This window comes from Anser brachyrhynchus, assembly GCF_964034855.1.
Source record: "Anser brachyrhynchus genome assembly, chromosome: W".
In the NCBI taxonomy this organism is placed as follows: domain Eukaryota; kingdom Metazoa; phylum Chordata; class Aves; order Anseriformes; family Anatidae; genus Anser; species Anser brachyrhynchus.
In genome coordinates this window covers 27,345,938-27,372,752 of record NC_137704.1, presented here as the reverse complement: position 1 = coordinate 27,372,752, position 26,815 = coordinate 27,345,938, and the positions used below count along the sequence as shown (strand labels likewise).

General features: G+C 43.6%; 1 protein-coding gene and 1 long non-coding RNA gene across 9 annotated transcripts in view; one reads left to right on the top strand and one right to left on the bottom strand.

Annotated features, from left to right (window-relative positions):
• The window catches only part of LOC308184700, a 41,635-nt gene that overhangs the window by 11,883 nt on the left and 2,937 nt on the right, over window positions 1-26,815 (bottom strand). For 4 of the 8 annotated variants that reach the window (XR_013942871.1, XR_013942872.1, XR_013942874.1 and 1 more), the window contains 2 exons: window positions 25,726-26,815; window positions 16,534-16,680 (listed from right to left, as the gene is read on the bottom strand). This is a non-coding gene — a long non-coding RNA (uncharacterized lncRNA). Of the gene's footprint in view, window positions 1-4,826; window positions 5,808-15,424; window positions 15,981-16,533; window positions 16,681-21,459; window positions 21,579-25,725 lie in introns of those variants that run through there. The other 4 variants (XR_013942873.1, XR_013942876.1, XR_013942877.1 and 1 more) reach the window with 4 other exon arrangements.
• CPLX4 (complexin 4) lies at window positions 93-25,732 on the top strand. Its single transcript, XM_080572027.1, has 3 exons — window positions 93-4,827; window positions 7,866-7,953; window positions 21,265-25,732. Exons 1-3 carry the CDS (start codon window positions 4,661-4,663, stop codon window positions 21,490-21,492), a joined length of 483 nt encoding a protein of 160 aa, XP_080428153.1. The 5' UTR covers window positions 93-4,660; the 3' UTR covers window positions 21,493-25,732.

Genomic DNA, 26,815 nt, shown 5'->3' with positions numbered 1-26,815 from the left:
TGGAAGCATTCTTGACGCTGTTCTTCAGAACAAAAAAATACAACTCAAACATAACTCTAATCAGAACCGGATTCGCTCAAAAGCTTGTGTGAAGAGTATCAGATATGTAGGGTCAGGTGAAAAGTACTGTGTCAACTTCGAAGTCTCTTAACAGTAAATCAAGTTGTTTGCTGGCTGCTTTGATCATACAAAGTACCTAATTTTTTTGAGCTGACGATTGCTGGTATGTCTGTAGTTCATTCTCAGAGTTCCCCAAACTGCCCTCATCTGGGTGCTCTGCCCTGGTTTATTAAAAAACAACATGTCTACCAAAACAAGATAGTCTCAATGGGTTTTGTGTGCATTTTTTTTTTAATTTATACTGTTCTGTCCAGTAAACTGAGTCGTCTGTGGTAATCTCTCACAGGAAGATTAAGCATCCCTTCATTGACTATGATTTTTCCCCAACCAGGAACAAATTGCCTGATAGGTGGGTGGGTCTTGACTTGAACCTATTCAAGCTGAGAAAGACCTAAAATACCTATTTCTGTCTTTCTCTACAAATGGTCTAAAGTTCAGACTTACATAAAAGCATCATCCTGTTCTAGAGGGATGAAGAGGTGGAGAGTCTGGGCCCTTTCAAAGAATGCTTAGCTACTTCTGAATTACGTGGTTGGTGTTGTCTGCTGTGACCCTGTTCTGGGAACACGTTCTCAGGTCTGGATGCTTGCCTGTCAATAGCATTTTTGTGCTGTCTTCTTCTTTTGGACTTTGCCCTTTGTGTATTGCCTGTTTCAGGACTCCAAATTCTATTCTGAGGTTGCAGATGCCTCTGTTCTTTAGATACTGAACTCGGGCTTTTTTTCTTTTCATGTTGTCCTGTTCAGATAACACAGGAAATGAGCCTTTAATTATGTTTTCATTTAAGTTATAGGGAAATGTTATTGATTTAAAGCCGAGGAAGTAGCAACACCAGCACTTAATAAGCAGCCGACTGTATGTTTTCATTAAGCCTGTGATTCCTGTAATCAACAAAAAGCAGTAAGTGGTTTGTAACCAGTATAGGCAGTGGTTACAGTACCTCTCAAGAGCAGGAATTACCCTGGAGATGCCAGTCCTTGACACCCAGGGTAGGTAACTAGGTAGCACTGTGAGCAATTTGTTCCTTATCGGACTGAGTGTTTATTATTTGCTGAATCCATTATGAAGTCAGCAGTTCACTAGCTAGTTTTATTTAGTCTTACAAAGTTTCACAGCTAGTCTGTGTTTCTTAGTGTTTTCCAGTGTTGGTAGTGTCAATAACTTTTAAAGCACTTTCTGTTGTCTTCCATTTCAAATCAGACATGAGAAACCCTTTTGCTCTTAGGTTCATGAGACCTATCTCAAGACCTGGAGGGCAAGATCTCAGGTTCACAGCAACCACTTCCCAAGACAGTTTTCAGCTTTCTTGCCTTCTCAGTTTCTCATTGTGCGAATGCATCTTATGCAGCCTTCCTCTCCTTTCTCTTTTAGGCAGAAAGGGGTGCCAGCAATATTTCTGTAGTGATCGAAGTCAGGGAAAGTTCTCATCAGTAAAGACCAGTAGCTCAAAGAATAACAGACACACCTATAGAAGTCTTTGAAGCCTAGTAATTGAAATCAGTGCTGCATGTCATATTTGTGAGCGCACTGCGCAAATGCACTGCTCCTGTTGGAGTTTTTGATAAAGATGAGCCAAACACTGCAAGAGGACTTGAGAAGCAGTTGGCAGTAAGGGGTGATGTGGGCCAGCATTCTAACACTTAATCAAATGGCTGTCAAAGCTCAGAGAACATGCTAACAATCAAAAGGTACTTTTATCTGATCTTAAATTTCCCTTGTAGCATGATTGTCTGTGATGCCTACCATACTGTTACTGCTTACGTGCATTTTAGGATCTGTGCATAAACACTGCCTGCGTATGACTTTAGGCTGCCCATTCAAACGCTTCTGTAAGCCACTAAAAGCCTCTTTGTGATATGTACATGGTTTGTATGGTACCCTTTTGTCCTGTGAACTTGGGTGAGATATAGCTTGGAGATGAAGCAGATCAAGAAGACGATCCTCCAGCTTCTGATGTTCACATTTCTGTTAGCCTTGCTCAAGCAGTGTGTGTGAAGGTCAGCCTGACAAAAACTTTTATCCAGAGTTGTGATGTCCTCTTTCTCTAGCCATCTCTATTGCTAGAGATACCTGAATTGATGAAGCACCTTCTGCTCTCTCTGTGTTCTGAGGAACATGGGGCAAGACACCTTTGTGAATCAGGTATCACTTCAGGAAAAAATTATAAATATTTTTTCTTTTCAGAGGCTTCCTCTTAGACTTGTCAACTTCAAGTCAAATGATCTATAAATAGCCCTTTCTTGTTGCTTCTTCACCTCAAAGCTGTCTGCATAAGGGAAGGGGGATCCTGTGGTCTTGTTCTCCGTATTGGGTTGCTGTACTGCTCACAGTCAGAGTGGTCACCCAAAGGCTGGCTTCTTCCTGGCAGACTCTAGATTAGGCCAGTTTGCTGGGCTTTCCAAGTACCGCCAAAATGAGTGAGGTCTTGGCTTTAGCAGAAGGCAGAAGAGTTGCAGGTTAGAGCCATCCCTGCTTGTATGTATCACGTCAAGTCCAGTAAGTGGAGAAAAAAAGTAGAAAAGCACCACTTAAAGCACACGTGCAGAATGATGAGGCAATAACATGTCATGTTCCGGTGGAACTAGCATGCCTGCACAGCTACAGGGAACCTGCAGTAGGCCCACAGTGCTGGCTAGTTGTCAGCTCACTTGAACAGAGGCTTCTCTAAAATGCAGAAGGATGGGAAATGCAGGATACCATCAGCCACTCTGCCCTTGGATGCCTCAGAGGGGCAGCAAGCTGAAACAGGGAAGTCTTTGGGTGCAAAAGAAAATCAGACTAACTATTGCCAGGTCCATTTTGAAGTAACTCTCTGTGAAGTAGAAGCAATGACATCTTATGTATAAACTAAATGCTGGATTTTTAGTTTTCAAATTTTGCCGGGTCATAAATTTTATTTAGTTTTACACATTCAACTTCAGAGTAAGGTATACTCAGGTTTAGCATTCTCTACTTAAACTGGGATGAGCTATCTGACTTGCATGATCTCAGTTCTGTTAAGCATTTGGACAAGTACAATAAGGTTTGGAAATCAAGGTCAAAGTTGATCAGATGCAAAAAGGTGATTCTTCCCACAAATTCTTGCAACATATGCATAGCTCTGAAAGTGCACAGTGATTATCAAAATCAATTTTTATTTAGAAAAAACACAACTGTTTCCTAGGTATAGTTAATCTATCAAAGAAATTTTGTTGTGATTTGGAGTTCTTGCTGCTGAGTGATACTCTGTTTCAAAAATAAATTCAAAGGTTCTTGTTTAATCACTAATAATCCAGGATTACAGAAAGTTCTGGTATTTTTTTTTGTTTGCTTTTTTTTGTGTGTGTGTGTGGTGTTTTTTTTGTTTGTTTGTTTGTTTTTCCATTTTAAAATAGTAACAGGTCTGCTTTAATTAGAAAAGCTCTAATACAGATTAAGGCATTAGGCAAACTAGAAATCCTCCCATCTCTCAGTGAAATTATGAGAGTGCTAGGAGAACCATTTAGATAATCAAGACTACAGGATACTTCATTATGCCATGTGCAGCTAGTCGTAGTACAATAAATATTCAAAACTCCAAATCATGAACTTTTCAGACTTAGTAGGTAGTCAAATAGCCTATGATCTAGGTAGTAGATCCTGCAAATCTTCACCCAAATAAACCTGATAAGGCTAATGATGTGAACAAAAGTTTGAAAGATTAGAAACCTAGCACCAGCAGTCCACATCGAGGCTATATAATAGCTCAGTAAGATTTATTTCTCCTTTATTCTATGCAGCACCAGTCAAGGTGGTGATCTAATTGGATAGAGCCTAGGGAAGAGTGAAATAAGCCACAAGGAATGAAGACTAAGAAAACACAATGTGATTTCCTTCAAAAGAAAAAAGTAATGATGACAGTAATGCCCCATTCATCTGTGAGACAAACAAACCGTATGAAAAGGGAATTAAAATTCCATGTACTTTCTGTCCAATGTGATAACATACTAATGGATAAAAATGATTAGTTTTGTTTGGTTTTTTTTTTGCTTAATGAAGAATTCCAGTTTTCAAATCTCATTGGACTGTGTAAACCTCAAAGGATTTTCTGCTCAGCAGCCCAAAATTTGCAGTTTTATTATGGCCATTTAGTCAACCAGGCTTTTATTTCACTTTGATTGTTTCCTTGGAAATTTTTTGGTCTTTCTCTTTGTGAAAGTGAGACTTTTGAGATGGAAGATGTCAAAGGGATGTTGCACACAGTAATTTTTATATATATACACATATATATAATTAGCTTACAGTATTAATATATAAAGTAGGTAGCTGCATCAAATGATTTTTTTTTTGAGTAATCTGAACCATCTGCCTCTAGATATTAAGGAGTTCACTCTTTAATCCAGATTATGGCTGACAAACTGGTTTTGGCATTCACGTTTCACTAGCGCTGTGCCCTTGAAGAGCTGCTGTGGCTGTAGAAACTCTCTTATGACTGTCAGTTTTGAAAACATTTTTTTTGTTTGGCTTGGCTTTCTTGTAGTTGTTTTCTTGTAGCTTTTTTTTTTTTTTTCTTGAGAAGAGGATGGCCTTCCTAATGAAAAGTATGTTGAGCAACCAGGTAAAGAATTTGGGACTTGGAGGTGGAGGGGAAGAAAACAAAGAAGAAAGCACTCCTTCCGACCCAGCAGCCGCTGCAGGAATGACCAGAGAGGAGTATGAGGAATATCAAAAGCAAGTGGTTGAGGAGAAGTGAGTACCTGATCCTTATTACCAGTATGGGGCTGATTCTTTGTAACTTTGTGCAGGTAAAAATAACCCAAGGAAAAGACAGACATTCCTAGGGTTAGGGTTAGCACTCCAAGCATTTATTTATTTATTTACGTTTAAGCAGAAAAGTCTTTTTTGAAGCAGATTTCCAAAATAAAACTTCACCAACTGTAAATGATAAACTATTGTGTTCCCCCTTCTCCACCTCATCCTACAACTCTTTCCTACACGGTCCTGCTCTCACCACAGCTTGATGTGTTGGATTAATTCTTAATTGGAGTTGCCTTATATATAACATTTTTTTCACATGTACAAAGGTGGTTATATTGTAGCAGTTGATTTTAAAATGCATATGATTTGCTCTCCTAGAACTCCATGTGTAGTACACTTTACATATATAATTCTTTCTTGGTCCATGTTTATCATGGCAGACACAGAAAAAGTAATGAGTGCTATGTAAAACAGCTAATATCTATCTAGAGAAAAGTTTTAAGATGGTTATTTCTTATAGTTGCATTTTCGGTTACTTTTCCTAAAATCTACTTGAATAAAGCAGAACTTTTCAGATGATTAAATGTCATGAATGTAATTTTTTTTTCTGTAATTATAATCTTTACCACTTGTTATGTTCCAATATCAAAACAGAAGTAAAATAAAGGACTTTTAGTGTAAGTCAAATCATGCATAATTACAAAGAAAACAATTGACTTTTAAATCTCAGGTGCATCTGTTCTTCTAATGATCAATTACATAATGGTTGTGTAAATCCTTCACATAAGATGATTATAGGTGAAAGGTTAATGACTGATGGAATTTGAGGTATCCAGGTCTGTATTTAGCAGCAGCCGTTTCTATCATAAAACCTTAGGTGGGTAACATTCACTTTTGAATAAAATGCAGAATGTTTTGCTATGTCTTTTTGTCACAGGATATTTGAAAGAGAGAGAATCAAGCCAGGATTCCTGGAATGGGAAAAATGCAGGAAAAACTATTATTTGTATGAAGTTTTCAAGTGTGGCACGTCTGTTACATACAGAAGTGTATTGAGGAGTCACTGCAGGAGCACTTCTGAAAGTACAATTTGGAACTACAGTAGGAACATCTGCAGTACTTTCAGAGAGAAGATGTGGCCGAGGACAGCACATGCTGTGTGGTTATGTAAATGTGTGTCAGAAATCTTTGGCACAGGCAGAACATCTGCTTTAGGGCTGTCTGGATTTTAACCCGCTTTCAGCTGTACAGAGTGGAGGTCAGGGAGGTGAAGTGCCTTGCTGGAGTCATATTCAGGCAGCGTTTGGCCCTTGATACATGACTGTCCTGTCTTTTTGTTTGTTTGTTTTGTTGTTTTTCTTTAGTTATTTTTTGTTTTGTTTTGTGACTAACCCGCAAAAATGCAAGGACGGCTGTTTCTCAGCAAAATGCGTGATATGCAGAGACAAACAGCTGGCTTGTGCCAGCAGTCTCCAGCATGGTTCTAGAGTTTGTCTCCAGCATCACAGGAGTGTAAAAGCAAGAGGGGGGCACCAGTTTATGCTGTACACCAGCTCCTGGCTGTCATGCAACGACCCCTATATCCGTTTCCTGTAGCCACAAATCTTCACGTTTCTGGGAATAGCTAAATCCTCCAGAACAACAGGGTGTAAGATCAGGGCCCAGGCAATGGTGGAAGATTGCCAAGTCTTCCTGTGATGCCAGGACAAGTGAAAAGCTCAAATCTACCTGAATAGAAAATCTCCTCCTGCCCCCAAGCCTCACAGAGCACCCAAAGGGATCTGTAACATCGTGGGGAGCACTACCCTGTGGGAACATATCCCGACACCAGCCTGGGCCAGTAAGGGCTCCTGTGGAGAAGGAGTGGGCAGGAGAAGAGGAAGGTTGAGAAAGAAGGCAAAAATGTGCTGGAAGTGCAAAAAAATCCCTTTTCCCAATCATCCCATCTATTACTGGCTGAAAGAAGTTTAAGATGGCTTCCAGCTGATGTGAACTAGTTCTTTTAAAAAATGAGAGAGAGAGAGAGAGAGAGAGAGTGATGCAAAAACTCTTATGTGGAAGCAGAGGAAAGGTAATATTTCATTTCAACACGACAAATTTTCAACATGACAAAATATTTATACTGGAACAAAAACAATTTTGCCTGAGAATTTCTATGAGGCTTCTTCTGGGAAAAAAAAAAAAAAAGTGGGAAGGTGAATGATATCAAATGTTACCAGAAATCTTTGACAACGCACAGTTTGAAATAAATATCTAAGTAATCTAACAAAGAATTTTTAAATCGAATTTTTAAATCGAATTAAAGCATTTTATAAAATCACAGGCAGAAGAAGCACTTTTCCACAGAGAGAAGCTGTGGAATTAGTTGTGATAGGATGTTTTGGAGCAATAAATGATTCAGAAAAGACTGGGAAAATTTACAGATGACAAAAGCCATCTAAGGCTATTGAAGATGATGTAGGGCCAATTTCCAGCTCCAGCAGTCCCTAAACTACTGGATTTTGGAAGCTGGACAGTTATGATACAGGATGCCTATCCTGCTCTTAAATTCTTTCTTTGTCTGCTACTGTCCACTGTTGTAGACAGGACTCTAGGATAGGTGAACTTTTTGGTCTGACCTAGAAAAAACGTTCCATCACCATGGGTTTCCAAGCTAGAAGAATGTCCTGTTAGCAGAAGAGGAATATTGCCATCACTGTAAGTGCACCTGGTGGGATAAGCAAGGAACAAGCATAAATTTTCTGCTCTGTGTATTGGAATTGCTACAGTGAGCAATAACAGCCTGTACTGACACAAACTCCAGACAAGCAGTATTTCATTCTCCATAGTACTTAAGGGAGGTGCACCGAGAGCAAGCTCAGGATTCAGGAATTTGAGCCCCTGAGCATCACTTTGTTGTTATCGCTCCTTTTGTGCCTCTGAGCAAGTTACATGACTTCAGGAATATCTTCGGCCATTGTAAAAGACAGTATTTTATCAGTATCTTGAAGAAGCTTTTTTTTTTTTTTCTTTTCCTTTCTGATATCCAGGATGGAAAGAGATGCAGCCTTTGCACAGAAAAAGGCAGAGAGAGCCTGTCTGAGGGTTCATCTGAGAGAAAAGTACAGACTCCCTAAGGTAAGCCTGTAGTTTGTGACTTCACCTACCTCAGTGGCTGTTTTTAGAGCAGACAGCGCCCGTGCAGAACTCTGAAAGCAGCCAACTGCCTTCGTTAGCAAGATCCCTGCTGCAGCTCAGTACAGAACCCAAGGATGCCACAGCTATGGATTTTCCTAGTGACTGCTGGTTTTAGACCCCTTTTTTCCTGCTCAGCAGATGAATTAAATGGAAAGATTCTTGTAGTAATCTCTGTAATGTCAGGTCTGAAATAAGAGACCGGGCAAGCTGGACATTTGGTCTGTCTGAGCCTTACAGCTAGTACATATGTTCTTAAATCAGCAACATACACCAGTTAAATAAAATATATATATATAATAATAATAATAAACCAGAAAGTTAATAAGCAAAACTACTGAAAACTCTTCTACAAGCTGGACACTTGAACTCTCCAAACTTCTGAATGCTCATTTGTACTATCGTCTTTCAAGTAGGGCAAACAAACTGTCCATTCTTTTTTTCTTTAGTGCTGCTTTTCCTTGTTGCTGCCTTACTTTGTAAAGTATTCCCAGAAAAAAAACAAAATACAGATATCAGAAGCTGCAAACAACAGAAATCTGGAGGTTTGTTAAAAGCACGAAGCAGCCGTGATAGCTTCTGGATCGTGGCAGAAAGCCTAGGTGGCACTTATTTTGCGAACAGTCAGTCAGTCTCTTCTGTGGGAGTGAATCAGAGGAATTTTCTCCACTCAAGGTTGACAGAGGAGGTTGTTACACCATGCACAGTACTCCAGGGCCAAGGGGTATTTACCCAAGAGTTGTAAAGGACTTTCAGATTATGAATGGCCATGCTTACTGAGGTACGCTGTCTGCCATTGAACCTCAGAAGGTGGCAAATGTGAACATGTTTTCAAAAAAAAAGCTCCACAAAATATAGAGGGGAAAATAAATCAGTAACTGACTTATTTAAAGGAAATGTGGGGAAAACTACCAAAGATAGCTAGCAGATATATGGGCAAAAAGCACGTGATGGGAAGAAGAGAAAAAAGACCTTTGTGTCAGACAGCCCAACCTTTCAAATCGATCAGCATGCTCTGATGAGATGACTAATTATACGGGTGAAAATGATTAGTTTTAGTTAAAAAAAAAAAAAGGGAAGGAAGGTCCATGAAGTACTAAATATTTAAAAGCTAGGAGAAAAAGGACAGTAATGATCAGTCCTCACAATGGAGAGGGTAAGCAACAAGATTTTGAGAAAAATATGAGCTGTTTAACATATTTAGTAATTCGCTGGGGGAGTTCAATGTACAGAAGTGTTAAGGGTGTTGAAATGAAATCTTGCTTAAGCAGTTACAGGAAACGATAATGACAGTGAGTGAATGAGCAGTGAAACGCTGAATGAGGTGCACTGCAAGAGTAGTGAAAGGGGAAGAAAACCCTCCCTGTCTCTGCGTGTTATGGATGGGTGGTTTCAAATGAACTGCTACCAGTCAAGAAAGAGATCTCAAAGTCATTGCAAATGAGTCACAGAAAACATCAGAGGAGTCCTCACTGGTGTCTAAGGGGAAATAGAAAGTTCAAGAATCATTAGGAAAGGGATAGACACCAAAATCAGAAAACATTATTAGGTTACATTAGCAGTCTTTAACAACTTGAAACTGGAATGCAGTTTTAATCACTCTGTCTCAAGATGACAGGAGAACAACAAAAGCAATCTGAAGTATCGAATGGCCTTGGCACACGCATTGGTTAAACATGCCTGTGAGGGGATGCAATGGAGATGTGTCAATTCATGACCATTGTAAAGGAAGTAAATAGAGAACAATAATACACTATTTCTAAACATCAGATGAAATCACAAGTATTCCACAGAAAGTTTCAATCACTAGCGGAAGCCTGAGTGCTGATGTTACGTTAGATACCTGTTTTCTTATAGTTGTTAGATTAGATGAATCCCATCCCTGTGCCCTACGCTCTGACTTTTGTTATCTAAATTCCTCTGAATATACAGTGAAAATATGAAATACCCCCCCCCCCCCCCCTTTTTTTCCCCCAAAGGACAAGGAATATTGTTTTCCACTTCATGCAATATCTCCCTGTCATCCGGAAGCATTTAGTGGTGCTCTACTCAAACATCTGTAAAGTTGAAGTTATATTTGGTTCCCATTCATTTTGAAGAAGTAACTGAAGACTCATCTGTGCAAATTACTACTGTGCACTTATGGACTCCCTAAAATTTGAGAGTGTTCTCTGGGCCACAGAATTGAAAGCCTATGAGTTAGTTCAACCAAGTGTTTTTTGGCATGCGGGTGTTGTCCATTTGTTATGCTTTTCCATTTTATCCAGAGTACGCTGCACTGTTTGCTCCAACACAGAGAAAATAACTCGGGATTCTGTGCTTGGAAAAATTGTTTTTATGTTATTTTGTAAGCTTCTTCAACAGGCAGGAAAGCAGTAGTATGGAACAGTGTTTGCTCAGAACTGCTACTGCCAGGAAATGTTAGAGTTTTTGAAAATTTAATTTATATCCCTCAAGGAAGCATTTTCTTCTTAGCAGTTTTGGAGTTTGCTTATATTACTGCTACTTGCCTGCCAGCTCTGAGTCATTACCATTTATTTTCTGATCAGTATTTCTCATTGTTTTGCTGGTTAATTAAAATGGAGGAAGGTGAAGAATCCATCATATCTACACTTAGCTGCCAAAAAAAAATAGTACGTAATGCAATACAGCCACTTAGGGACTCTGTCATCAATGGAAAGAAATGAGCACTTCTGGCCTCATCTAGCCAAACCTCCAGATAGATGTTTAAGGTGGAGTTGGCTCACCTCCCAGTGATGCACGCCTCCCACAGAAGGGGTCACATCGCTACGTTAGACTAGCTGAAGTTAGGCGAGAAGCATTCCACCCCTAATCCATAAGACACTGGTTCTTATACTCTGCTTTAGCTGGAATTAGCAAAACAATCCCATCTTTCACTCTATGCTCACAAACTTGAGCTTGAATCTGAACTTAGTGAGATGCTGGGGTGTCCTGAATTTCTGGGTTGGGTCCCTAAGCATTGCCAGCTTGGTTTTAAGAGGAGAGATCAGGCTGTGATCTCAAGTCTTACTGACAGGACAGTGAATAGCAGAAGATTTGGATGGCCTTGCAACTTTTGGCCTTGTTTGTCAGGCACTGTAGAGCACTACAGTGAGGAAATCAATGCACCAAAAGGCTTCGACATCTCCTGGAGAACAAGGAAGTTTATCTTTGCTTGAATCAATGCTGTCTTAAGCAGCGTTATAAATAGTTCCCAGAGACTGTGTAGTTTGGACTCTTACAAGGAGGGAGAAGAATATTTGTGTCTTGAGCTTACTGAATTTCTCTACTATGCACATGCATAACATTTATTCATTCTATGCTCTGGTTTCTCATCTATGGTTCAGCCTAGCAAGCACTGCGGCTCTGCACGAGGTGCCCGTGACACAGCTTCTCCAGCTGCTGTTGTTGGCCCGGCAAATTCACTGGGTAAAGGGGGGAAGCTCAGGAAGCACTCCCTTCCCTGAGCGCGTCCTGATACAGACGGCAGTGACTGCACTCCTGCAGCCTCCTGCCCTGCAGGGAGCCTTCCCTCTGCTGAGCCCAGGCTGCGTCTGTCCCTGGGCTCGGGTCTGTGCACAGGCACTGAGAAAAGGTCACTTCTGGAAAGGCTTTGCGGACTCAAGTTTGTGTAGCCTCCTTATTCCTGTATTGTTAAAAAGTCATGTGAGTTCTCCCAGTAATTACTGAGCCTGAGCACTAGTGGTTTATATGCTGTTAAACTGCTCTTAGCCTGGTTACTCTTTCAATGCTTGCAAAGGATTTCTTAAGAGATTTATTTTTCCAGCTTCCTTAAGATGCACTTCAGGTACGTTATGTGAAATACAACTTCAGTGACTTGCTGAAATTTTGTCATTTGAGCAAATGCCTCCTGAAAATGCCTTCTGGCCATTGCCTGGATTTCCCTGTTTGCTTTTCCCTTCACAAATATTGTTACGACCTTGTGATCTGTGTGGTCTCTGTGTTTTTTTCCCTCTCCTGCAGTCAGCAGATTTTGGGGCTTGCTGGTCCATCAGTCACATGAAGATATGGATTTCTCTGTGTTTTGGTGGCTCTTGTCATGTCACTCAGCTTCCAAATGGGATGAACTGAGTTGTGTTTAAAGTCCTATGTTCTTGCTCTGTGATGCATAACTACAAAGGTATTCAGGTGATAAACTCCAAGGAATTTCAAGAAAATTAAGAAACCATCTTCCTCATTGATTTTGAGCCCAGGTAGATAGATTTTTTCTTATTATATCAGTGTAATTACAATATTCTAGCAGTAAGTAGCCCACATTTTCCAGCCCTTTCTGTTCTGGGATGAGACATTTAATTGGGATGATGGCCCTAGTCAAGGTTGAGAACTATCCATGAAACTTCTCCATTTCTATATTAATTAAGCAGCAGTGATGGAATTAATTATCAACAGGAAGTCCAACATACTCAAAATATTCTCCACTAACAAACTATTAATACTCCACGGTATTTCATTTGTGATTGCTCAGGGTTGCCATCACAGAGGTCACGTAACAGCAGGGAACACTGAGTCACCCCGAGGCTTGTTGTGACCCAACTTAAAGAAAAGCTGAAGGAAAAACCTTCCCAGGAGCTGCCGAGTCCTGCAATTTTAACTTTGTCAAAGCACAAGCATTGCAAAGTGGTTGTGCAAAGCTGAAGCTTCAATAATATCTTCTGATGTCTACCAGAGAAAAGTGTTTTACTGAAGTGAGGAAGAAAAATGCAAGGTTGCACAGCTGCAGACCTAGAGCACTGTGTTCAGCACTGGGGTCCCCAGCACATGGATGTATTAGAGTGAGTGCAGAGGAGGCCACAAAGATGATCAAGGACTGGAGCCCCTCTCCTATGCAGACAGGCCGAGAGAGTTGGGGTTGTTCAGCCTGGAGAAGAGAAGCCTCCGGGGAGACCTTACAGCGGCCTGCCAGTACTTAAAGGGGGCTGCAGGGAAGTCGGGGAGGGACTCCTTGTCAGGGGGTGTAGGGATAGGACAAGGGGGAATGGCTTTAAACTGAAAGAGGGGAGATTTAGATTAGATATAAGCAGCCCTTACTGCAGTTTTGGCCTCTGCTTGCTAGCCCCTCAGACACATTACCTGGCCTGATCCATGTACTGGGATCAAAGTCAAATGTAACTGAGTAATTTTAAAACCTATCCTAGAGCGCGTAGGGAATAAAATTGAATATGTATGCTTTTTCTGTGGAAAGCACAACTAAATACTAAAAAGTTGGCAACCATCTCTGATGCACTGTTTAAAGAATTACCTACTAAAACATCAAAAATGCCAGAAGTAAAGGATTTAGCAGTGAAGCAATTACAAATTAGGAAACAAATCAGGAAACCTAAGCTCAGAAAGTGATTATATAATGTGAACACCAGTTATAAATAATGTATTTCTTCTATGAGGTGGCAGACGCTGTGTCTAACCCTGAGCTGTCAAAGGCCCTCTAGTGCCATTTTCATAAAACTGCACCACTCTTATGTGAAATCACAATTATTTGCTTGAACCTAAAGGCAAACTTTGCAATTTGGTTGAAAAGTGAATGAATCTTGTGACTTAGATAAAATCACACCATTTGTATTTAACCAGTCTGGCAAGCCTCATTCATAATCTGTGGTGAAAAATGTTTTTTTTCTCTAGCTTTTAAAAACTTGTCTTTTTGCAACCAAAAGCAAGCAAGCAAGCAACCAACCAAAAACAAACAAACAAACAAAAAAAAAAGGGAAAATATTCTGTGGAGAAAGCCTCGCCTAAGCTACTTCCACTCACCCTTCCCTCCAAATGTATCAAAGTTGAACAAAACTTTCATAAGCAAATTTGAAGTGAATACAGTTTTATATAAAAACTCATTTCAGATCAACAAACTCTGTAAGGGCATTTGGCTTTTAAAATTATCTGAAGACATACAGTTTGTCATTTTCAAAAATGGAGGACTTCTGCTACGCCTATTGCTTCTCATATAAGTGACTCCTTTAAATCAAAGTATGATTGGCCTTCTGCAGGTTGCTCCCAAGGCCACACACTTACTTGTACTTAGACTCGTACTTACACTTTACTCTTTTTCACTGCCCAGAGGTCTTGGTATTATGGCTGAGTGTCCCTTTAAATAGACACACACGTCTGCACTGTGTAGTCTGATGTTTCCAGCAGGTACTGGACCTGCGTACCGCCTACGGACTGCACAGACCGTCTGCAAGACATTGGACCTGCCTGGGCTGAGCCGAAGCTGCTGAGTGCCTCAGCTCAGCCGTGCAGTCCTGATGAGGCAGTCAGACAGACAGACAGACAGACTGTGCATGCTGCCTGCACACAGCACAGGGCCCGAGGAACGTGCGGGATCCATGCTGTGTGAATAAAGCTGATTTTTTTGTTTCTGCAGGGGATGTGTTAGGGAGCAGTAGGCAGCTGCTCACAGCTATAGCCTGGCGTTGGAAAGTCTAGCCAAACACAACTCATCTTCAGATTCCCTCTGAACAGAATGTCTAACCAGAAGAGAAAGAGATATGCCTGGAGAAATGTGGATATATGTTAGCTCTGTGCATGACCCGTGTCATACATGGGATATAAGGAGCATCCACCATGCTCTTCTGTATTCATCAGCTGCAATATACCATTTGTTCTGGGCTGCAGGTACTCAACAGAATGACAAGAACAGAAAGAGGAAAAAAATATCCTGGGGGCGAGTTTAGTTACAGAAAGATTAATTATGCAAAACAGGGAAGTACAAGATTTTAAGTGGTTGATTGGATTGTTGGCCTAAATCTCTAGACATCAGCATTTTCATTAGTGGACATGTAGTAAAATAACATTAGATTATTTGTTAGGCTTTGTTTTCCTTTTTGGAAGCATGTGCTGAGACAGCTACTGAACAGCTTTTCCCCACATCCTCTTCACACTCCGTAAGGCCCTAAAAAGTGCTACTTCCAAAGGCTTAAGCATACCCACGTACCCAGCTCTCGCATAAAAGCCAGCGGAGCAAGGTGTCTCTGTGGTTTTGGAAGTCTCCCATCTGCAGTGCTCTCTCCAGTTCTGGGAGGGTGTTAAGGCCTCTGCAGCTGCCCCTGGCTGACCTCCTACCGGTGCACTGCTGCCTCATCGTGCCCAGGGCATGCAGCAGTGGCCTGCCCTGTCTCCAGCAGGATTTGGCTGTGGTACACACTAAGCACAGCTTCAGTAACAACTACAGAGGACCTGCCTCTCAGGTAGGACAGGAGCTCTAAGCCAGCAAAGAATTTATTAAGCATATACTTTGCTTCTCTGATTTGCAGTGGTTTCAAGTAATTTGGCAGGACATGCTTTTCTTTTCATTTTTTTCTTCTATTTATAGAAAATACTTCTACATTTATTGCATGAAGGTCTCCTTTCTTCTCACCAACATTTATAAAAACAGGAAAAAAAAAAGATATTATTACATACATAGCATATGTCCCTGAAAAAAAAAACAATTCTATGACACAAAATTATGCCAGCAAAATGCTCTCAGACTTGTGACAATGTAGACCAGCTACATTAGTTATTCTGAAAAATGCAAGTCATAGCAGGTAGCGCATTATGGGATAGAAACTCTGAATATTGCCAGTATCATTCACTAGCACACATTGCAAATGAAAGCATGAAACTCAGGACTAAGCAGGGCCCCCTTTTCAGTTCAAAATCTAAAGCTTCATGCTATCTGGGACAGATTTATAAGAGAAAGCAGTCCCTTAATGAACCTAATCCTATTAACAGAATTGTCAACTTAGGTTTGTCATCAGAAAGATGTTTTTAGTCGTGAGACATTTAGTCTGTGGACAACTTTTGCCTCTGCAGAGTACTCAGTGCATCACCTCCATACAAAACAAAGTGCATTTTTACCACTTGTTTGAACATTCATTTTGAACATTCATGCCAGCTGATTTCATTCCACTTGCTTTCTTGTAAGCTGCTTTCTACACACACAGCAGGGCAGGGCCACCTTAGCATAGATCTGGTATCTAAGATAGGGTGAAAAGAGATGTTCCACCATAAGCTATGTTTTGAAAGCTAGTGATTTGATCTCATCTAGTTTAGTTTTGTTTAAAGAAAGGCTTCATCTAATATACCAGTAGTGTGGGACCAGACTGAGCAACTCCACTAACTATGGAACTACCTTGAGAAACTTCATTTCCAGAATCAGGGAAGAGATATCAGTAATTACTAGTAAATACAATAGAGAAGATCAGGCAGGAAAAGAAGATGGTCCTGGTGAGTTTGTGTTTGTGGGAACACAAATTACTTTCAGCATCCTTTTATTTGAAATTTGGAAATCGCACTGTCCCCTCTGTGGTTTTCCTGAAGAGCTCTGTTTATGGTCAGAGGAGTGTCATCCAAAAATGTGTATGCTAAAACCTTGCTAATGCGTAGTGATGCGAGTAATAACGTGTGCTTAAAAAACAAAAAACAAACAAACAAAAAAACCAATGAAACAACCAACCAAAAAAACCCTACCCAACAATAAACCCTTTTATTCACTTCTTGCCTTCTACTTCATCCTGCCCGGTGCCCTACCTGCAGTCCCAGCACAGCCATGGACATGGCGCAGGAGAGGCTCGCGGGGAGAGGCCAGGCCAGCACCGTGATGCTGCATCGCTCGCGGCAGCTCCTGCTCGCAGGTCAAGTCGTCGGTGAGCTCTGGTTCTGTACACAGCTGGTGCGCTGCAGGGGACAAGGGACAGGATCAGGTCTGGGTTCTCCTACCCGGGTCCTCCGGGTCTCTGCATATAGGCACAGGTAAATTTTATGGCAGGAAGCTAACCAAAAGGAAAATTATGTATCACTTAGTGATGCTGGAAAACAGTTTGGCTCCACTGGGGATTAGTCAGTAAGCTTTCATCACTTTTGCTTACAGACTTGATATAAATAGCCTGTTTTCTGCTTACAGCTGCCTGCCACGTTTGTACAGAGAACTTGGTGCTGGATCGTTCCCTTAACAAAATGGATCTGGCCAAGTCTGATCCATTGACCCCCATTACTGCACCAGGTGCGTAATCGGGGTCAAACAACATTCCCAGGCACTTGGACTCCAGCATCTGTGCTGTTGAATCGTCAGAATAGTGTCTGTCCCGGTTTTGGCCTGGGCACTCTCCCAAGCAGTTCCCAGGGCTGGTCTGGGAGCTGGGACAGGCATTCCCAACAGGGAGTTAGATGGGACCACCCTGTTTTGTAGGGCAAGAGAGCTCAATAGCATAGCTGTGGGTTGTTGCAGGCCAGCTGGCCTTGGGGCAAGAGACCAGTGCCAGGCATATGTAATTTGCTAGGAATAGATGTTGTTTCTGTGTTCTCAGAGACCCTAAAAGGGTGGCTGAGCACTTGCAGAGACCTGGAGACTATGGAGATAGGAGAGCTAATTCACGAGGAGACAGGCCATTCAGCCTGCTGTAGGTTTACTACGGGAAGGGGGGCTTTCTTTATGGCTTTGTCAGAGGCCACCCCAACCTGTCCTATCCACCAGCACTGCCTATCTGGGATGCTGTCTCTGGTCCAAGATGGGTGTATTCTGATGCAGGGTAGTGCCTCCATCACTACCGGAGCCGTACCTGGCTTTGAGCGAGTAACGGTCCCCGCCTGTGTGCATGTTGGGACAGCAGGGAGCTGCAGACCCTGCTTGCACTCTGATCCCAGGCTGCTGCCTGCAACTAACAGACATAATTGTGCATTTCCAGCACCGCATTCCTGCTCCGGGCTTCCGAAAGTGTGTGCTTGGAGCTGCATGCTCACTGTGTACACAGATACTTGCAGCAGCATTTACCTGACTTTAAGAACATTCTGTGGGAAAATTGTCCCATCTCTTCTTGTGAGAAAGCAAAGCTTGTTTCCACCAGGCTTAAAAACAAACAACAACAACAACAACACAACAACCTCCCCCCCCCCCCCCCCAACACTGGGTAAAATCAGATGTTTAAGGTAATGTTTCCATTTAAACATCCAAGTAACAGAACCAGATCTGACAACTTTTAGAAGAAAAAAGAAGAGGTAATGTGCATCTTGCTGGCTTCTTTGCTTGCTGTTGAGCAACCCTCCTGTGTTGGAGCTCGTATTAGCTCTACTCAAGGCCAGGCTATATATCAAGAGGATAGAAGCAGGTGGAATTTCAGTGACTTTGGCAGAATTGTGCTGCTTTCCACCACATCTGTATATATTCATCTTTGGTCAGAGATCACTCTGAAACCCCAAACTGTGCCATGCATCATGTCTCAGACTTCAGCAGGACAGGGGACATTGCTGCAAAAACATGCCAAACAGTAATTCAACTTGCCAAAGTTGCCTTCATGTGCATTGTATGGCCATTTCTCCACATAATATACGCTAGCATGCAGTGATGATAAATTATAAGTAGTTCTAAAGGAAAGAAAATGTGTCATTGGCTGCTTAGGAGGACTTCTTCAGTAAGTAGCCCAGTATCTTTTTATCATCCTGTACTGTAATGTGGGACAGTTTCAAAAGGAAAACTCCTCTGATAGCTATTGCTTGTGGATTAAAAGCTTAAACCATTGCTCCTGCTACACAATCAATAAAGAACAATTCTGCTGATTGGGATATTGTTACTAGCTCCCACAGATTTGATGGCAGCAAACCATATTCAACAGGATTAAGAGATCTCCTTACTCATTTTAGCTACATGATTGAGTAGCATCAATCATGATAAACCTCTCTGTATTGTTCAGAAGAAATGGGGGAAATCAGATTGAAGGGAAGTATAATTATTACAAGCATAATACTGTGCAAGTAAATGTAACAATAAATAGTGGCTATGCAGTCAAGCATACCAGTCTGCTTGTTCTTGCAAAAGCCTGAAGCTACACAGCCATTGCTCATATACATCCTTCCATTCACTCTTGCATTCATTCATTCATGCAAACCCAAGACCCCTCTCACTCTCAAAAACACCTCCTGCTGACAGCATTGCTACTTATTCATATCAGGCCTTTGCTGCTGCCATGCTTCATTTTGGAGATGTAATGAAGCATTAATGCTTATCTTTGATGTGTGAACTGCGTCAAAATATCCTGTTCTTCTGAGCTCAGGATCCATCAGAATCCACAATAAAATGTGAACAAAATCGCCATTGTTTGAAAAATTGACATAGCCCCACTGATAGAGTGTTTCAACAGGCGGGCAGGAAGCAAGTGTGCCTAGTGCTTACTGTATCTCAGCCCTTTTAATTGCTTAACCAGTTCCTTCTCTTGTCTCTTTTTGCTTTCTCAGACGTGCACCAAACCTCCATCCTTTCTTTTGTTAAGTCCTCCTATTATCCCACTTACCAGCACTACAGCATTGCTCTGATTATGTGCCAGGCAGCCCCTGCTCTTCATCATAACTTGGAGTGCCAACCAAAGGCCTAGATAAGGTTTAGACATGGTCTGGTGAAGATGGAGACCTTTTCTCCAGTAATTCTAAGTTTTCTTACACTGTGTGACCTTCGTATTGTGAGAAGTTCTAAGTAGAAGATACTTCATATTAAACGCTCAAACTGGGCAGGCTCCTTTTACAGTTCACTGAAAACCTAGAAAGACCTCAGTTGTGTCAGAAATCCTATTTGCATTAATGCAGCTTTCTTGATGCCCCTCTTCCAATGCAAAGGGACTTAAAAGGGGAAGGTCATTTACTGTCCCTTCCCATTGCTAGAACAGCGAGCTGCTACAGGGGCTTGGCATTGGCATGGCCGAGACAGAAACTGCAGGGCCTGTGTCAAACCTTGCTGAAACCAGTTTTCGATAATTACCAAATCTCATCTCTCCCTTACTCTCTCTTGATTGCAACTGCTGCAGGCCATTTTCCAGTCTATTCTCCTGTGCATGTCTACCTATTAAAATGGCAGGTATCCAGATGAAATGCTCTCTGGTTTAATATAAAATCTTGTACAGTATGAGCATTATCTTTTTTTTTTTTTAACTATTATTATTTAATTGCTTCCTAACAGAAAGCATATGAAACACAAAAGTAGTAGCAACCTTCCAGGTTGAAACTCCAAAACAGGAGTAGAAAAGAAGTTTCACAACTAGTGTGACTTGAATGAAACTGAAGTATTGAACAAAGTGCTGCTGATATACTTGTGGGTACTTGTAGACCTTAGCATAGTGAGCTTTTTGCAGACCTCATTGCATACATGTGTGTACAGCACCTGATTTGGGAGGGGGGCTGCTATTCATTATGTAACTGTAGGCGATAGTTACGCATTGCATGATAGTGGTAGATAATTCAGTTCTGGGGCAGAAGATTCTATTCATGATTACAGCCCTGTTGCTACAATATATTTCAATGCAAATATCTATATGGTGAATTTACTTGCTGATCCATTCCCTAATACAAAAGGTGGAAAGCAGTAAAGCTGATCAAATAAAGCCCTGTGGCTATTAGGCTTGCATTATAAATAGGACCTATTTTTACTTTAAGCAAAATATACGTCATTTAGCAGCTCAGATTCACACTGTTTTTAACTGTCATTTATTTTACCTTCCCAACTGTAATGAAAACAAAAAAGTAGTCTATCAGGCAAATGCCATACTTATTTTCATATAATGAAATGAATGGAGGATTAACAGCAATCTGTCAATAACCTGAAAAGAAACGGCAGAAAAAGTGAGTTTACTTTCTATGTTAGGTAAGAAGAGCTAACGCCTACCATGATATTCCAGTGGCCAGTTTCTAGGAAGTTGACCTCCGTCACTCAGTACCTGCATCTGTCTGACTCCGGGGCAGCTTCCAGCAGGCCACTGGAATACCAGTGGTTTTCTTCCTGATCTTGGCTTGGGTTCTACAAACTGACACACCGCCTACTTTTACCTGAAAGCATTACAGATTCACAGCTACAGCCATCCTGGCATGCATGTGGAGCACAAAGTAGCCTTTTATTTAAAAGTGTAGTATCTTAATTTGCCTATATACATACATACATACATATATATATATGTATATAAGAAAAATTGCAAAACCCAAAGCGTCCAGTGCTGAAGGGAAGGGTAACCAAGATGCAGCCCAAAGCTTGTGCAAGACAGCAGCACAGCCTGGGCTGTTCACCTTCTCAAGGAGGTAACTACAGTGGGACAGCCGCAAGCCTCATGGAAAGACTAGCCTAGTGGTGAGCGCCCTAATGAGGTGTGCCAGGTACTGCTGCCCTGCGGGCAGGACCCACACCAACCAAACCAAACAACCAAACAAACGAACAAAAAAGAGGCTCATTAGGTCCTGGGGAAGCAGAAATACTCTCATGTACTGCTTTTATTTTCTGTTTTGTATCAGAGTGAATTGGATGAGAATCAAATACAGATGGCTGGAGATGATGTGGGTTTGCCAGAAGACCTTCAGAAGATGGTGGCAGAAGATCAGGTAGAAGAAGAGGACAAGGACTCTATCCTGGGACAGTTGCAGAATATTCAGAATATGGACATGGATGCGATCAAAGAAAAGGCACAAGCCACCTTCACTGAAATGAAACAGGCTGCTGAGCAGAAGTGTTCTCTGATGTAGAAGAGGCACCGCTATCCCAGGGCTGTGAATTCAACCTTGTCTCATGGGAGTGGGGGGTGAGGGCAGGCAGAGGAATGCACTTAGCTCTATAGAAGTAAATGTAAATATAAAAGAGAGAGAGAGAGACTTTAAAACCTCCAGGGGGTCAAAAATTAAGTGCTGTGACTTGCTTACTGCAAAGTTAGAAATGATCCTAATTTTTTAACATGACATTTTTCCCTGGGAAAAAGATGGCTTAAAAAAAAAAAGCAAATATTGGGGAAAAGATGTGCCTTTTTCCATTTTTTCAAACTGATCAAAATGCTACTAAATGTATATTTTTTATTAAAATTGTGCTTCTGTTGCATAACATATAGGTAATCACTCATTTAATACTGCTTTCAGAAGGAAATATATATATCTGTAATAAAATGTCTGTTCCAAACATTTTGAAAGAAAATCAATATTCAAATGTTGACATTTTTTGCAAGACCTTTTTTTTAAAAAAAATGTTTTTGGACACCTCTGTACTACATATAGCAAAAGGCAAAAAGCATAAAATGCTACAGCTTGGGACAATAATGTCATTGTACATAGGAACGAGTGGCCTTGTAGGAAACCAAGGCTTGGTAGCTATCAGTGAACCACAAACAACGAGCAATGCAGATTCTTCCAGGCTGCTCCAGTGTCGCATCCTGCCGGTCTTCAAATGCAGCTCAAATCTAAGCTGTTAGAACTGCCCCTCTTCTTGGCTTCTGTGTGAGCCACATTCTGGGGCTTGGAATACCAGCATGTAACTTGTATAGGCTGAAATGAGCTCACTGCATTTATTCTAGGAGGTAGCTCCGCACAGAGCTAAACATAAACCTGGCCTCCCTGGAAGACTATGCCCAGGCAGCGCACCCAAACCCTGAGAAAAAGTGTGTCTTTCGCTGGTGTTGAATGACTGAGTCCGCAGCACAAGCCAGACCCATTTCAACAGCCTTAGGTTCAGGACCAAGCAAAATTCTTTTTTTTTTTTTTCTTTTTTTTCTTTTTTCTTTTTTCTGTGGAGAAGCTAAGCGGGTGCTGGCCTGACAGCTCCCACTCCTCACCAAGGGGGGCTGATGCTGGGTAACAGCTAGAGCAGCCCAGCCCCATATGAGCACCCAGCTGGCTGCGTGTGCCACTGGCCCAGAGCCCCGAGCAACCTGGGCCAGCACAGGGCACCTCTCTGGCCCTGCGGGGCAGAGCCCTGGGCTTAAGGCAGATGTGAACATCGGTCTGTCTCTGCACTTGCACGGCAATGATAGCTATCACGCATGATAACCCATACAGGGGCCATACTGCTCTCACACATGGCTGATGCATACAATGCTGCTCATGAGGAGCCCAAATATTCTGTGAAATGAAGTACTTTGTAAGTTCTGCAAGAGCTAGTCCTTGAATGAAATATGCAGGTGATTGTGTGTAGCACCTTCCTACAGGTTTATAAGTCTCTCTCTTTCTCTGTCTCCACCCAAACAAGTAAAAATATTCATTCAATATGAATAAATCCACTAAATATGATTTGTCTCCTTTCTTTCTCTTTCCTTCCCTCCTAGCTTCCCTTCCTCCCTCTCTCCCTTCCTCCCTCCCTTTCTCCCTCCCTCTGCTCTGCTCTGCTCTGCTCTCCTCTCCTCTCCTTTCTCTTCTCCAAAGCACAAAAGATTGGTCTACAAAGCACAGAGTGCACTCCAGATGTGCAATTCACCCCGTTCTGAGTTCCCTTTGCCAGTGCTGGGTCATGTCCTTCACCACCTGTGGAATGGTGGTGGCTCTGCCAAGCCCTGGTGAGTTAGAGTTTTGTGGAGAAAAATTGGGTGGTCCTATGGATTGGCTTTGTGGAAGGCCCCACCACCAGCAGGGAGGATCTTCTGGGGGCTGCAGAAGACAGCTGGGTCTCCTCAGACTTAAGCACAGGAAGAACACCTGCCTCTGTACCTGGCAACTTAAGTCCCCTCACTGGGGCAGCACAGAGCAGCTTGCCACATGCACTGGGACGGCACCTCTCCCTGCAGAGCGGGACAACAGCCACCCACATGCACAGCGGCAGTGCCAAGGGGCAGACAGACACAGAATCTGCCACGTGCCTTGCGTGCAGTGCTTTACTGGTCACTTGGGAAGGAGGACAAATTCTCCTTTTCGGCAAAGCCAGCTCTGCAGGGGGGGGGGGGGGGGTGCGGTAAGGAGGGAGGTTTACCTCTCTCCTGCTCCAGCACTGTGCTTGGTGCCACGACTGCCACGGAGCACCGCCCTACCACCTTCTGCTGCAGCACTGGCATGGCACATACAGCCTGGCCACAGACCCTGTCAATCCTGACCCTGGCTTGCAAGCAGATGTACCAGTTTGACCTCAGACCTGCACAATGATCACTGGGCTGTGTGTGATGCTGGTTACACTCACCAGGCCTAGACCCTGACTTGTGGACAAACTTCCCAGTTTGGCCTTGGACCCACCTCCCCATCGCCATCCTGCTTGGCCATCTGGATTCTCTGGTGAATCCAGGGAGCACCTGCAGGCTGCCCTTGTGCCTCCACGAGCCAGAGCAGGGCTCAGCCCTGGCTGGAGAGTCCCTGTCCTGCCAGCTGTGCACGCTGCTTGGTCCGATCCCGCTGGGAGCTGCTGGTACTGGGAGCTGGCCATGATGCCAGAGCTGCCAGTGGAGAGGCAGACAGAGGTGGCAGATGCTGGCCCTGTCGTCCATGGGACACCTCTGTGCAGGAGGGTTCTTGGCTGCATGCGATCATCTTGGGAAAGCTTGGCAATGACTACTCAAATCTAAGTCGCAAAGTTGTTTTAAAGCCTGTTATTAAACATTTCCCCCACTGCAGTCCCCAAGAAAACATGCTTCCCTCTGTATTTATATAAAGCTGGTAGGTGTCTCCATACCATTTTGTTACTTTACAGGGTGAATTATTTTATCTCTAAAACACCACAGTAAACAAGTCTAAGACTTTTGACCTTTGAATTAAAATGTGCCTGGGACATCCTGAAAATCTTATTGAAAGCAGCTGGTGGTTTAAAGGAGCTAATTAAGTTCGTCAGCACATATAGGATCAGCATTTTCACGGTTTAAAGGGTCAGAGAAGAAAGTACAGTCAGAATCACCAAACAAGTGATTAACAAGATTCCAAAAAAATGTCAGGGTTAGCAGAGGCAGGCAGGGCTGGGAGGTGGCTGGGGGCTGGCGCGGGATGGGTCAGGGCCCGCCATCCATGGCAGGGGATGCTGCCTGGCCCTGTTCCTGGCCACAGCCAAGCTGATCTGCTGCTGGAGCAGCCTGGGCTGTCTTTGGCACCATTTTTAGAGTTGTACATGTAAAAACTCTCAGTCCTGCATGGCAGAGCCAGGCTGGGTCGCATGAGGTGCTGACCTCTGCTCCAGCTGGCATCTCCCTGGGCTGCCAGGGCTTGCGCCTGCTCCCGGGCTGGCACTGGGCGTGCCTGGGGCTGGTGGGGCCGGCGCCGCCGCACCAAATCGTCCCCGCAGCTCTGTGTGGGTCAGCATGATGGCCAGGGCCTGGCCGCAAATCTGCCCTGCTGGCTGACCCCGGGCAGCAGCGCGGCTCATCCCTCTGGCACCAGCTGTCCCCATCCTCCTGCAGCAGCTGCGGAACTACGGGGTAAAAACTGCCCTGGCTCCCACAATTGTCTGGGGATTCAGGAAGTTGCCCCAGGCGCTGTCTGGAGGAGCCATGTGCTTATTTTAGAAGGCAGGAGTGGTGGTGCCAGGCAGCAGAGGTAGTGCTGAGGCCCCGCTGGGCTGCGGGCAGGATAGAGGGGCTGACAGTGCACAACCGTGACAGCCGGCACCCCAGGACCGCCACTGCCAGGTGGCACCTCTGCCACAGGAAGCTCCCAGTGACCCGTGGGCAAGGGCAGCAGGTTTGGGGCGAAACCAGCGGACCCCAGAGACGGCAGGGCCCGCAGCACTCCCAGCTGCCCGCATCCCCAAGCAGCCAGCATGGCCTCTGGAGTGCAGGGATCCCTCAGAGCTGGGCACAGCCATCAGCCTCAGGGGTGCAGCATTTCTCAGGGGTGAAGCATTCACAGGGGCTCAGCACTGAGGCCTCCCCACAGCTCATTAGGTACTTAGCCCTGGGGACAATTCATAGGGAGCCTGGAGCACAGCGGGCAGGCGAGCAGCATGCTGACCCCGATCTGACTCAATGGATATAAATAAATGTATATAAATACATCAGTGTGTATAACTACATCAATCTACATAAATACCTGAAGAGACGATGCAATGAAGAAAAAGCAGGCTCCTGTCAGCGGAGCCCCGGCGGCTCCCCCTGCCTGCCAGGCCGCACTTCCGGGCCGGGCGGGTGCCGCAGCCCCGGCCCAGGCTGCCCAGAGAGGGGCTGGGGGCTGCTCGGGGAGGTCTCCAGCAGCCGCCTGCACGTGGGGCTGGGCACCCTGCTCGGGGGGCTGCCGGGCCGGGGGGGCCAGGGGCACCCGGGGCTGCCTGCCCACCCCGACCGGTCTGTGAGTCTGGGATTCTGATTATGTGAAGTCTTAAGGACAATAAAGTAAGGTCTTTCACTAAATAATCTTTCTCCTAAGGCTGCTGGAACCTAAAGAGTTAGTGCATGTGCATGCATGTTTGTGTGTGCATGTGTATGTGTGTTTTGTGCACGTGTATGCAAATCCATGTGTATATATGTGCATGCACCTGTGCGCGTGTGTGCATATGAGTACAGGGCTGTATGTGCACATGTGTGTGTGAGCTGCACGGAAGAGCAGCAGATTAAAAGCGTTAGGTCACATGGGAGCTACTGCTGGACCTGCCCTACCTGGGATTTGGGTTCTTACAGTTAATAGGATCGCTGGAGCTCAAGGCCGTCATCCCATCAAGATAAATGTCTCTGGTGCCCACTTTTAAGCAATCCGAATTCAATTAGGCTAATTGGAAAACAAGTAAAGAAGGATTTCATTAATATAGCCATACAGCGTGAACCTCCACTCCCCCGCCCTGGACGGATGTTCAAGCGTGGCAAACCCAATGCCCGAGCCCTCGCACCAGGCCCGTGCCACTCACCGTCCTGACGTGGCCACCCCCACTCCTGCTGCAGCCATGGCTGCTCCCGTGCCCGCCACCAGGGCAAGCACTGGCAGCAGCTCGCTCCAGCCAGTGCTCCCTGGGGTTTCTGTCCTGGTGGGGAAAAAAAAACAGCTCTCCTAGAGACGGAGGAGAAAAATCCCACCAGAAAGGAATCAGGAGGTGACTGTCAAGGTACAAGTGCTGAAGCGATGGGGAGGCAGCAGCTTTCTCATACATCATGCTTTCAAAGAGGTTCTTGAACTGCAAATTTCCAAACTT

What these genes read in the sequence shown, in the direction of transcription:
- CPLX4 (XM_080572027.1), top strand. Translation starts at nt 4,661, where the DNA reads ATGGCCTTCCTAATGAAAAGTATGTTGAGCAACCAGGTAAAGAATTTG. An exon ending in AAGCAAGTGGTTGAGGAGAA is followed by an intron (nt 4,828 to 7,865) that starts GTGAGTACCTGA and finishes TCTGATATCCAG; the next exon opens with GATGGAAAGAGATGCAGCCT. An exon ending in AAAAGTACAGACTCCCTAAG is followed by an intron (nt 7,954 to 21,264) that starts GTAAGCCTGTAG and finishes GTTTTGTATCAG; the next exon opens with AGTGAATTGGATGAGAATCA.